General features: G+C 57.3%; 1 protein-coding gene across 3 annotated transcripts in view; it reads left to right on the plus strand.

Moving 5' to 3' along the window:
- Positions 1–10,599: 10,599 nt before the first annotated feature.
- FUBP3 (far upstream element binding protein 3) overlaps positions 10,600–12,824 on the plus strand; it is a 38,566-nt gene continuing 36,341 nt past the window's right edge. For all 3 annotated transcript variants that reach the window (XM_057380058.1, XM_057380060.1, XM_057380059.1), the window contains exon 1: positions 10,600–10,754. In XM_057380058.1, coding sequence (XP_057236041.1) covers positions 10,662–10,754 — 93 coding nt within the window. In that variant the 5' untranslated portion in view covers positions 10,600–10,661. The remainder of the gene's footprint in view (positions 10,755–12,824) is intronic.

The raw sequence follows: 12,824 nt of genomic DNA on the forward strand, positions 1-12,824 counted from the left end.
ACAGCAGGGAGAAAGGAAAGAGGAAAGGACCGCATTTCCTAACCGTGCAAACACTCAGCATGTGCTGCTGCTCTGCACCGCTGAGAGTGGGGAAGGACATGGTTTGAGATGTCCCCAGGACAGGAGCAGAGATGCTCCCTGGGGCTGGGGTGCACCCCTGTGCTGCTTCCCGTGGTACCCAGAGTGACTGCAGAGTGACTGGTACCCAGTGCTGCCCCATCCCAGCTGCTTCCCTACACATTTGGGGTACAGGAGCAGAGCTGCCACCAAAAAGGAGCCCATTTTAGCAGTCCTTAGGGAACTGCCAGGCCAAGTGGCCATTTGGGGACGTCCAGGCATGCCCTGCCCATCCAGCTGCCGAGCCAGCGAGTGTGACAAGCTCTGACATCACAGYTGGGAAAATAACATGTTATTTTCCCAGCTTGGATGTGACTTTCCCTGCTATTACTGGCAGCGACCATCTTGGGAGAAGAAAGCAGCAGAGGGCTGTCAGACAAGGGGAGAGAAATGGTTTTCTGGGCTGGTGGAGCCTGTCCAAACCCTGTGGGCTACGGGGAGGGGGGATGCTCTGCAGGGCCACCCCATTTCCCCCATCCCATTGTGCTTTCAGCTGTAGGTCCATGCTGGTGGTCAGCAGGTTGTTCCCTGTGTTGAGCCTGCCCTATTCATCCCCCAGCCCATTCTTAGGTGGGGGGAAAGGTTTTGGAACCTCCTCAGGAGCTATCTCCTGGGGCACCATCCACAAAATGATGGGAACAGAGCTGCTGCCCTCCCACACACCAGGGATGGATGCCGTGCTGGCCCACAGGACAACAAGTGGCCTTGGAAGCTGTGACAGTTCCCTCCCGTGCCCATCCCTGACTGGGATAGAGGTCTCCAGTGGAAAAGTGGAGTTTGAAAGAACTTGGTGCAATGAGGAGCTGATGTCTTTTATTTGGGAGGCAAAACCCAAACAAAGTGTGTCAGCAGAAGTTTCTTGTTCTCTCCCAGCTCCCAAGATGTGGTGGTTTCTCAGTTTCCTGGTGTCCTTCCACCCCGTTGTGCCTCAGGGAGGTGTTTTGGAGGCTGGGACTGACAGGTGGGAAAGGCAGTGGGTGAACAACTTCTAAACCACCAGGAACTCCCCAGCAGAGACATTTTGGGGAAAATACTTTGGGCTTTCAGGGTGGCAGGCTTGTTCCTGCAACCCACCTGGATGTCAGCAGTGACCATGGGCTGGGGGCTCTCCATTGCCAGGGCAGAGCTGCACTGGGAAGGGCCCAGAGATGGGACCTGGGTCACTGCTGGGCTTTGAGGCTCTTCTGGACATCCTCCCACAGCATCACCCATCTCAGCCAGCACTGAGGCAGCYCCCTGCCACCCTTAGCTCCCCGGGGATGCCTTTGGGAACCTGCACCCCCTCTTTGCACCACGGGTTGTGCCCTGGGGCTGCTCTGCCGCCCTGCCAGGCTGCGGGGAAGGGCTGGTCCAGGGTCACTGCAATCGATATCTCATCTGCAGGCTCTCCTAGCGGAAGTGATGGTATATTGGAACATGGTAATGGCTCTTGTCTAGTGGAAAAGGCTAATCTTCCCCAGCTGTACGGGATCTCCGCAGGTGTCCTTTGGCTCTCCCCGCTGCCACCAGCCCTGCCAAGGAGCAGACTCGCTGCTTTAAAGATATAGCACTTCAATTTGCTGCTGTCCTGGGGAGGGAGAGCTGCCTCCAGCCTGTCCCCATGGGGCACAGAGTTGCGTCTGGGGCTTCCCGGTGAAGGACTGGCACCCCCGGTGTCACCACACAGCAGCTCGCATTTGCTGGGCCAAAAAGGAGAAGGTGATGTGTTCTCCACAGGGAGAGGAGGAGGAGGATGTGGGGATGATGCCAAGAGAAATGAGGACCCCCAAAGTGCCACCTGCACGTGTGGGTGAGAGGCAGGGAAAAGCAAGAGTGGCAGCTCCTTGCTGTTAGTTTGGGTTCTGTGCTGCTTGGTGGGACTCCCCACTTGGAATTTATCCTGTTTTGCCCATCCCTCAGAAYTGCTGCAGAGCCAGGTCTTCCCTTGCCCTTCCTGTTGTGTGTCACACCCAGATGGGCTCTGGGCCCAGGGGGTCCTGTTTTTGGAGCTGACCAGCCAGCCCTGGCTATCACATCCTGCTGCATCCCCATAGCATAATCCATTTTCCCGTTTCTCTGGAGGCAGAGGTAATTACCAGGTTTAAGGTTTATTATGCACATGGATTTTAGCATGAMTTGCCAAGAACAGCTGAGAACAATGCACAGGTGTGGGCAGCACATCCTGGGGGCTCAGGCATGGCCATGGAGTGTGGAAMCCCCAGATGTGGGCTGTGAAATGGGGAGCCCAAGGGCTTGGTGGGGGCCCATCAGAGGCTGAGTGATCATCAGATTCCAAAAACGTCATGCCAAGGGCTGGGCTTCTTGGGGGACAGGGATTTTTCCTGCAAAAGTCAGTAAGGATAGATGGGTTTTAAGAGAAAATTCCCAGAGAGACAGAGCATCTGTAGGACTGCTGGGTTTTGGCCTAAACTTCATTTTCTTGGGCAAAGAAATGGATCACTGGGTCCGTGCAAGTGAAAAAGATGATGTTTTGACAGAGGGAAGCCAGGAGGTCTCGTGTGGTTGTGCCTTGTGGGAGTGTCCATATCACATCCCTTCTCGGGGCTCCATCTCCCATCTGTGGGGTGTGCASGAGGGRACCCCGGACCACCCCTCCCRAAGGAGCRACAGAAAATCCTCTTGYKYTCCCCGGCATCACGTCATTYTGTGCAGATGGTGTTCCCTAGCYCTGGACGWTGTCCCCTCAGCAGGGACACTGGASCACTCATGGGAAAACCACGGAATTCCCCAGGATGAGCGTTTGGTTCCCGTTTCCCTTCGGAGATGCGGTTCCTGGGGGCAGAGGAGGAGCCCCGGGCTCCTCTCTCAGGTCACGGGGCTGCAGCACAGCACTGCCGGGAAATATTCCCATCTTTCCGAGGCAAAGCCATCCCCCCGGTGAGGTTGGGAGTCGCCGCTGGTGAGCTTCCCAGGCGAGGGGGTGATGGTGGCCTTTGTAAAGCCCTTAACAAGGTGGCTTTGTCTCCCCGTTTAACAAGAAGCTCCCTCGCTCCTTCCCCGGGAGTTTCCCAAAGCCGGGTCCCTGAAAGCCAGCTTTATGCCGGGGACACGCTGCCGTGGGGCCGGCGGGGATCACAGGGACACAGGGGCCCTTCTGCACGCCCCTGACAAAGGCTGCCCCGGGGGGACAGAGCGTCAAAGCTCAGCCGGCTCGGGGAGGGACAAGGGACCCACAGAGGAGGCTGCGGTGTGAGCCCAGCGTCCATCTGGTCACTCGATCGTGGCAGGGCAGCGAGCTGGGGATGCTCGGGGAGGGCCAGGGGGGTCCTGCTGCTCTGTCCCCCCGGAGAGGGGGCGCGGGGAGTGGCTGGGAAGGGACAGGTAGGTTTTGTTGGCCGCAGGTAACCGGATCCGCGGCCGTTGGTGCCTTCGTGCCCTCTGCTCCGGCTGGGGCGGGGGGTGAGAGATGGGAGGTGGGAATGAGGAGCTGAGGGCTGGAAACTGAGACCTCCATTCAGAAGGGATGCTGCCCATCAGATGGGTGGGAATGGGTTCGGAGAAAGCCTCCAGGTGTCCCTGCTCCTGTCTGGACCAGGGCAGGTGCAGCAGCAGGAAGGGACCACTGGGAGCGATTCTTGGCTGTGAGGGGCATCCAGAGCATCTCCCGGCCCAATGTCAGCATCCAAGCTCCCCTCTCCCACCTCCTCTCCCTCYCCTGAGGGTTTTGCCGGCCTCTGCTCAGTTTGGGAGCTCCTRCCCTTGCCTTGTCCCACCGGTAAGAGCCCTGTCTCACCTCCCCCCTCCAGCCATCTGCCTCCGAGCCCCCCGCCCAGATTTRCTGTCACGCGTTAAAGCCGTGCCTCAGCACCGGGGTCAGCGTGTCACAGCGGCCCCTCATCGATTTGTTTTACCTCCCCTTGGCTAAAGCACTTTGGCCCTGGCCCCCTCCRTGGCGTGAGGAGCTCAGTTCTCCCCTTGCCCATCCTGGTCAAGCACAGCCMGACCCTGTGGGCAGCGGGGGCCCAGCTGAGCCGCTGATCTCCTGACCCTCCCCGGGGCACCTGATGTGTCTCCCTGGTTTATCTGGATCAATATTTCTGCAAGAGCGAGAAGATCCCTCTGGGGAAAGGAGGGGATGGGGGGAACCATCCCCATGGTTGTGCAGCCCCATGGCTGGTTTAATCCTTGGCAGGGCTGGGTCATTTATAGGGATTGGGAGGGGAGGGAGACCCAAAATCAGGGATGCCAGTTCAGCCTGGAGATATTTGGGGTCTCCTCCTCCCATTTGTGGGTCTCAAGCTCTGCACTGGGGCACAGGGGTTGGGGTGACTTTGGGTTCAAAACYTGAGGAGCTGGGATGGCTTCAGCCTTCAAAGATCCTGCACCCAGCAGGGGTGGGGCTGCTTTGGAGGATCTGGTTCTTGCTCGTGGTGTTTGGGCCTGGATAAGGAATTTTTGAACTGTTCAATCTGGTGCTGGGCGTGTTTTTGTAGGAGCCTGGAAGTGACAGTAAAGGATGAAAATTAATTTAAAAAGCCCAAGCAGTGAGAGACCTGGCTGGGACAACAACCTCCAGCCCTTCTTGGTGCACGCTGAGGGATGCCTGAGGTGTGAGGGCTCTTGCTTTTATGGCTTGGCTGGGGGAATCAAGGCAAAGAGCGCATGGACAATGCTCCAATACCACCCCTGCTGAAGGCACCACACCACCACAACCCCTCCTCATCATCCTCATCCCACAGCATCATCCCCAGCACCTCCATGGCCATGCCCAYGYSCTGGCAGCAGKKGCAGATGCCCAGCAGCTCGGGCAGYCCGRGGAGAAAGCGGGGAGCTCTTGGCAACTCTGCCTTTTGCTTTCAGCCTCGCCCTCTCGCTATTTATCGGTGACTTTTGTCCTTGGCCAGCTTAGCGGCTGAAAGGGGCTGTATTATATCACATGTAGGCAGCTCCTGGGGGGAGAGGGCCGCGCTTTCTGCGGGAACAAAGCGCGGGTTGGCTAATTCCCCTCTCCTCCCGCGGCACCCGGGTCCCATCTGGTTGACACAGTTTGCTCCAGTGTCTCCTGCTATTAAGCCCCCACTTGCCTGCTTGAATCACTGGCGCTCCCCCCCGCCCCTGTACCCTCGGCCCCTTTTTTCTTGCTTTATTTTTCATTTTCCCTAAAGCCAGGCAGAACTTGCTCCGTGGAGTGATGTCAGATGTGCGCGAAGCAGACCAATAAAACCTAATGCATCCCCCTCTTTGTCTGCTGGCCTCTCCAGCGCCTCACATTTTCCACTCAGAARGCCACTTAAAACACATCAGCAACAATCCCTCACAAAACAGCCACTTGTTGGCTAATTGTGCCGAGGACCCGCGCACGCTGCATTGCGCTTTCCTGCCAAGGAGGGTCTGACGCTGCCAGGACCGCGGCTCCCCAGCGACCCCAGGGCGATGGGAACCCACAGCACCCACCAGGATCGGCCCTGAGGGGTCTCAGCTGCTCTACAGGGTGTGGTGGGACTGGGATATGGGATTGGGATGTTTCTATACCCCACAGTCTCGGCGAGGTGTGGATCACTGGAGAGGATGGTCACAGAGTGAGGAGCGGGGCTGTGCTCAGCCATCACTTTGCAGCAGGAAGGGTGAGCAGATGCACCCAGCAGAGCTGCCTGCACTCTGTTCTAGCAGGAAGGGTGAGCAGATGCACCCAGCAGAGCTGCCTGCACTCTGTTCTAGCAGGAAGGGTGAGCAGATGCACCCAGCAGAGCTGCCTGGACTCTGTTCTAGCTGCTCATTCCTTCCCGGGAAGGAAGACAGCAGGAAAGCAGCAGGAAGGCAGCAGGCAGCTGCTGTGGAATGGGAGTTTGGGGGCAATGAGATATGTACCACCCTGCCAGGCGACTTTTAGCTCAGTGGCTGTGCTCCTGGGCTGATGGCTCTGTGACAGAAGAGCTGGCTGCCCCATGTCGACGGCAGAGAGCACCCTTGCAGCTTAAAGGGGTGCCAGGGGGTTTCACCAGAGCGGGTGGAGAGCCGGTGCTTGTTGGAGGGCAGGTAGTATGCAAGTGAGAGCTGCTTCATGCAGGAAAGGAGGCAGAGAGGCTCGGATCTTTGCCTCATGGAGAAGCATCCAAAAAAATCTCTCCCCAGGAATCCTCTGGGCACTGTGGGATATGGGAAAAGTGATCAGAGGGTGGTTAATCTCCCTCTCTTCCTCCCAGGGGACCCAGCACACTGAAAAGTGTTTGGAGTCGCTGCACTCATTTTTCTGCAGAAAAACTCGGACTGCTTTTCCTGCTGTCACCCCGGGGAGCAGGACAGGAGCTGCGGACAGCCACGGCAGCCTAGTCTGGGGGCAGCGGGACTGTCACACCTTTCAGATTCAAACTACCTAATCACAGCCTGCTTTGGGGCTAATTTGAGAAGGGTTGGAGGTTCAGAAGCAGTTCCTGATGCTGGGGGCAGCCCAGAGCCATCCCGACAGGCACCGAGCGCACCCACCCGTGCCCACCTGCCCAGTCAATTGTCACTGGAGCGGGGCAGAGCGGCACAGGGAAGGGGACAGAGCAGAATCCGAGGCACCCACAGAGAGCTGTGCTGCTGGAACCGGCTCTGTGACCAGGCTGAGCCTCTGCCGCGCTGCCCCAGCCCCGCGATGCGGAGGGAACCGCAGGCGGCTGCCTGCCARTCCCGACCCCATTCCCAATCCMAATCCCATTCCCAWYCCCTCGCTTTGCTGCCAGAACGGACACCGCCCGCGGGCAGGTCGGACCCCACAGCAGCCATACACCTGGCAGAAAGCGGGTGCGGGGGGAAGAAGGGGTTAAGCTGAGCCAGCGGCGGCAGGAATCAGAGGATTACAGGTTTGTCGCCGGACTGTCCCATCTGTCACCAGSACAAAGACGAGCCCCGTGTCGGGCTGGGCTGTCAGCGAAGAGCCCACCACTACATTAGGACTCCATTAGGGGAGACTGGCGGTGGGAAATGGCAGCTGTCAGGGCACTATCATTTCTCCTGTAATTCCTCYCGCTCCTTTCTCAACTGCACTTAAATAGCAGGTCTACCCACTGGGCCAATTTTGCATTTTCTTCCCCCTGCTGCTCCTCTTCTTTCTTTAAAGCTGCAGCTCTCTGGGCCCCTTCCCGGCCGCCTGCTGGTGCCAGGGCTGGTGCCAGTGCCTGGCTGTGCCTGGCTGTGGCATCTCCACAAGAAAAGGGCTCAGGAGCATTGCAGCCCCCTGGCTATGGAGCCACAGCGATGCCAKCCTGCTCTGCAACAGCACCACTGCCCTGGGACTGGCTCACTGGCTCCTGATCTTGGCACAGGGAGGAGGGGAGGTGGATCACAACCCCCAAGGACAGGCAGTGCCTCCCCATCACCGTTTGGGGCTGGAGGATGTTTCCCAGTCAGTGCTGCCCTTGCTGCCACTGTCACTCTGTGGGGTGGGGTGGGGAGGACAGCAGCCGGGGTCCAGCAGCCATGGGCTGTACCTGAGCAGGGTTTCTTCCCCTAGCCACAAAATCCGCGCAATCTTTCAGCTTTTGGCAAAGATTCCTGGCTCACCCTGCCTGGTACAGTCATGGCCACCTTGGGGTGGGATGATCCCCCAGTGCTAGGTGGCCTCAGGTCCTCACCATGGAATATCTGACCCAGAGATAAAACCACAGACAGCTTTCCTGATGCAACAAGATCACCTGGAAACTGCCAGGACCTGCAGAGGAGCATCTCAGCACAGTGGGGACCATGCTGGGGGTCTCCACGTCCACAGCTTTCCCGGGAATCCCTGGCTCTTCCCACACCCTGCCCTGCCCTCACCGCATCTCCCACCGCAGCCGTCGCTCCCCGTGGAGCCTCCTTTTCCAGCAGGGGATCAAAACAAACACTTGTGTGGGGAAGTGCATTGCAGTGGTGCTCGAAATAAATAACTAATTTCTCCCTACATGATCTCAAGGAGCAGGAGAGGCGTGAATAGCAGGGCCCGGTGTCGGGCTGACTGGACTCCCTGGTGCGGTAATTCAGAGGATGACAAACATAAGCCAAAGAAAAATGTTGAAAAATGGGCACTTCCCGCAGCCCTGAGCAAAGGAGCTATTGCAGGGTTTGGAAATAACGAAGGCAAAAAGAGGGAGAGAGGGGAATTTTCTCATTGAGACCAAGTGAAGTGCCAAACAAGCTGCTATTATGGTGGCTTTGAGAGGCACAGGGAGGGGGTGGTGGGGAGGAGAGTAGGGGGAAGGAGAGGAGGGAGGTGGGGGAGAAGAGAAGGAGAGAGGGATGGAGGAAGGGAGAAGAGTGGGGGATATGGGGACAAAGGGGAGTTGAGGAGCCAAAGGTGTGAGGTGACACAGGGGAGATGGAGAGAGGACCAAGGTGAGTGATGGTGGCAGGGCCACCACGTGCCAGCACTGCACCCCTCACCCTGGGCCCCCACAACTCCCCATCCATACCCCAACCTCATTCCCAGCCACCTTCTACCCCCCACAAGCACCACCACCAAAAGGGAGAAAAAAAAACAAAAAACAAAAACCAGAAAAAAAAAGAGATGGAAAGAAGGAAAACAAAATATCTACAGTTGTCGAGACAAGGGGAGAAAAATAGAGGCAAACATCCATAATTTTCTCTGTGGGGCTTTGCAGTAATTGAGCCATTTGGATAAAAATAAAGGCAGCAGGCCCTTTAGGTAAGAGGAGCTTTTGCAATCCAAGAAGCCTGAATTATGTGTCTTGTATCACTTGAAACCCCCCACCACATCACCCCCCTCCATCTCCCCCGTGCGACACCAAACCACTTTCCCTTTTCTTCTTCTCCTCCTTTTTTTTTTTTCCCTTCCCTCCTCCTTTTTTAAGTACCCTGTCAAACAGCGTCCGACGAGCAGAGAATTTCAGCTGTCACAACTAATTTCAGCGCGTGTGTGTGCGAAGGTGTGTGTGTGTGTGTGTCTCGGGCGGGGGGAGCTGGGGGATGGAGGCGTAGAATCACTCCCTTGCTTTTTTTTTTTATTACTCAAAAGGAAGATTTACATCAGAAATTTGTTTCTGGAAGTGTTTAAGGCCTGTAATTTCTCTCTTTTCAATCGTTGCCTGATGTCTTCTTCTCTGCTGTCACCCTCCCAGCAGCCTGGTCCCTCAGCTCTGGTGCTGCCCAGTGCCAGGGAGGCTCCTCCACCTCTTGYCAGGGGCTTGAGGCTGCCAAAAATCAACTCTTACGGGGGCTTTGGGAATTGGGCTCTGGGATCCGTGAACCTCAGACTATTCCAGGCTCAGTGTGCAAACCTATGCAATCCAGAGCTGGGTGCAGGSTGCATTTTGGGAGGTGTCACCTAAAAATGACGCTCACAAAAAGCAGCAGGAAGGGCTGTGCAGAGCCCTGCTCAAGGAACAAGCTTTGCATATTCTTTGCATTAATCCTTGACTGACTGGTCCTTGCATCATCCCAGAGTCTCCTTCTGCTTTACTGTGTCAGGAGCGATGTGAGTGGGGCTGGACCAGAGCTGGGGTCTTGGTGGGGATGTGTGGGCACCTCCAGAGCTCCAGCTCTTGCAGAGCTCCCCAGAGCACTCCAWGCACAGAAAAGTGTCCCCAACACCACAGCAGTGTCCAACCATGGCCACATGGTCCTCAAACACGTGGATCAAATCAGGCAGGAAATGGGCACTGTGGGTGATGCGCTCCCACGGAGGGGTTAAATGATGGTTCTGGTGGGAAGTGCAGGGATGGAATGGGATGGTACAACCTGGAATGGGATGGACTGGGATGGCAGGAATGGGATGGCACAACCTGGAATGGGATGGCACAACCTGGAATGGGATGGACTGGGATGGCAGGAATGGGATGGCACAACCTGGAATGGGATGGACTGGGATGGCAGGAATGGGATGGCACAACCTGGAATGGGAACGACCCAGGATGGCACAAATGGGATGGCACAACCTGGAATGGGTCGGCCCAGGATGGCAGGAATGGGATGGCCGAGACAGGACAGGATTGCATGAGCAGGTAGAGGATGGCCACAGGTAGGGATGAGGTGGCACGGGCAGGGATGGGATAGAACAGGCGGAGATGGGATAGAACAAGTGCAGATGGGGTGCCCCACAGGCGGAGATGGGATGGCCCAGGTGCGGATGGGATGGGATGGGATGGGATGGGATGGCATGGCATGGCATGGCATGGCATGGCATGGGATGGCAGAGGCGGAGATGAGATGGGATGGGCTGGCACAGGCAGAGATGGGATGGGGCGGGCTGGCACAGGCGGGGAGGGGACGGAAATGGGATGGCACAGGTGCGGATGGGGTGGCACAGGCGGATATGGGATGGGACGGGCCGGCACAGGCGGAGATGGGACGGCAGGATCAGAGCAGGCTCCGGGACAGCGGCGCTGCCATTCCCGGCCGTGTCCCCGTCGGGTCCCGGGGGCGGGCGCGGGGTCCCGGGAGGGGGCGTGGCCTGAGTTGGCCCCGCCCCTCGCCCCCCTCCCATCCCCGCCCCGCCGCGCGCGAGCGGCCCCGCCCCTCGGCGCGAGCCCCCAGGGCCCCGCCCCTCCGGGGCACTTCCGGCGGAAGCGGGGGGCTCCTTCCCTTTCCGGGCGCGGGCCCCGGGCGGAGCGGCGGGACGGGCGCGGGCCATGGCGGAGCTGGCGCAGGGGCAGAGCCAGAGCGCGGCGCCCGTGGGAATCAAGCCCGAGGGTTTTGTAGACGCTCTGCACCGCGTCCGGCAGGTGAGGCGCCGGCCGACGGGCCGGGGGCGGGTGGGAGGAGGCCGCGGGGCGCCGCTAGGCCGCGGGGCTGAGGTGGGGCAGGGCCGCGGCCTCACTGCCCCTCTGCCCGTCTGCCGAGCGGCCAGAGCCCGGGGACTGTGCCTTGAGGAGGCGGCGGGGCTCTGACAGTCGCAGTCGTGGTGATGACAGGGCAGCAGCGCTGCTGTGCGAGGGGGAGCGGCCCGCAGCCGTCTGACCCTGGGCACTGGGTGGGTGTGAGCTGGKGCTAATTCATGTGTCAGACGTGGCATTGTGCGTGGGGCTGAGYGATAGATCAGGCAGAGAATGTCAGCGAAGCTGGGGAAGGGTCTGGAGTGCATGTCCTRTGAAGAGCGGCTGAGGGAGTTGGGGAGACAGCCTGGAGAAGAGAAGGCTCATGAGGGGGATTTGATAACCATCTACAACTGCCTGAAAGGAGGGAGTCGGGCTCTTCTTCCAGGCAAGCAGTGACAAGACCAGAGCACTCAGTTTTAAAGTATGCTAGGGGAGRTTTAGGTTGGACATTGGTAGGAATTTCTTCACAGGACGGGTGATTAAACATTAGAATGGGTTGCCCAGGGAGGTGGTGGAGTCGCCATCCCTGGAGGTGTTTAAGGGAACACTGGATTTGGGCTCTCAGTGCCATGGTCTGCTTAACACAGTTGTGGTCAGTCATAGGTTGGACTTGATGACCTCAGAGGTCTTTTCCAAGCTAATTGATTCTGTGAATACAAACCTTGGCAGGGCAGGAGCTTGGCATTCTCTCCAGGGATAGAGGGAGAGGGAGCAAGGTGCTCCCCAGAGGAATCCATGAGCTTACACAGTGCTCAAATGAGAAGTTTCACTGAAAGTGCCCAGACCTGCAGGAATCCACACCTCATCTTCAGCACTGGGTATTGCAGGTGCTTGTGTGCTCCTCAGTTTGTGGAAAGTGGCTGCAGAACAAGAAGCTGCTGCTCKCAGCACGGATGCTGTGGTTCTTTTTCACATCTCGTGTTCCATGTCTGTCGCAGGTGTTTGTTCAGCTCTGAACAGGTTGCACTTGTGCTTAGTAACTGCAMCTTCAGGAGCTGTAACACAGCTGAATGCCAGGACCAGAACCCAGTGGTGCCCAAAGACCCTGACTTTATTCTCTCCAGTTTTACAAGCCAGGTGGGAGAAATTTCCTTCTGTTGCCCAGACTCTGTCATTTCACTGACAAACTTCTGAAGAAACTAAGCTGGACTCTCAGATGCTCTCTCTGATGGAACTGAGATGCTCTCTCAGCTCACCTGGGAATCAGTGTGGCAGCCAGTCCGTGTTCTGTGTGGTCTGCAGTGACCTGCACAGAGGAATTTGGTGTTGTGGATCCACCCCCTGCACTTCCCAGGACAACAGGAGCTGCTCTGGGGCCATTGATTTCTCTCTCTGGACATGGTGGGGTGAGCTGCTGCTGGGTGAGCCAGGCCTTGCTTCTTTCAGTCACYGAGAAAGTGCTGTGGCCTTGATTGTGGGATGTCTGAACACCCAGACAGGGTTATGTGCTTGATGAAGTTAAGTTGAGAGGTGTTGCAGAAGTGTTTGTCTTGACCTGGTTGTCTCTTAACTGAAGGCCTCTCATTGCAAAAACATCTTTTTAAATATCTGATAATGCTACCACCTGTTAGCAGTAGAATAATCCATTCATGTAAAAGAAAATAATTATTTCCTGGTGAGGTGCAGGTTGTTGAAATGATTTGGTGGGTGTTTCAAGTCCAGAGGAGGCTRTGAAGTTGGTAAGGGGGCTGGAGCACGTGCCCTCTGGAGACAGACTGAGAGAGCTGGGGCTGTTCAGCCTGGGGAAGAGAAGGTTGTATGGAGASATCACAGCCACTTCCAGGATCTGAAAGGGCTGCAGGAAGGCTGGAGAGAGCTCTTCATCAGGAACTGTAGTGACAGGACAAGGGGGGAATGGGTTCAAAYGGAAAGAGGGGACATTTAGGTTAGATATTAGGAAKGAATSGTTCCCTGTGACAGTGGTGATGYCCTGGCACAGGGTACCCAGAGAAGCTGTGGCTGTTGCATCCCTGGAAG

This window comes from Malurus melanocephalus, unplaced genomic scaffold (genome assembly GCF_030028575.1).
Source record: "Malurus melanocephalus ecotype Western Australia unplaced genomic scaffold, MMel_1.1 scaffold_435, whole genome shotgun sequence".
Classification (NCBI taxonomy): Eukaryota; Metazoa; Chordata; class Aves; order Passeriformes; family Maluridae; genus Malurus; species Malurus melanocephalus.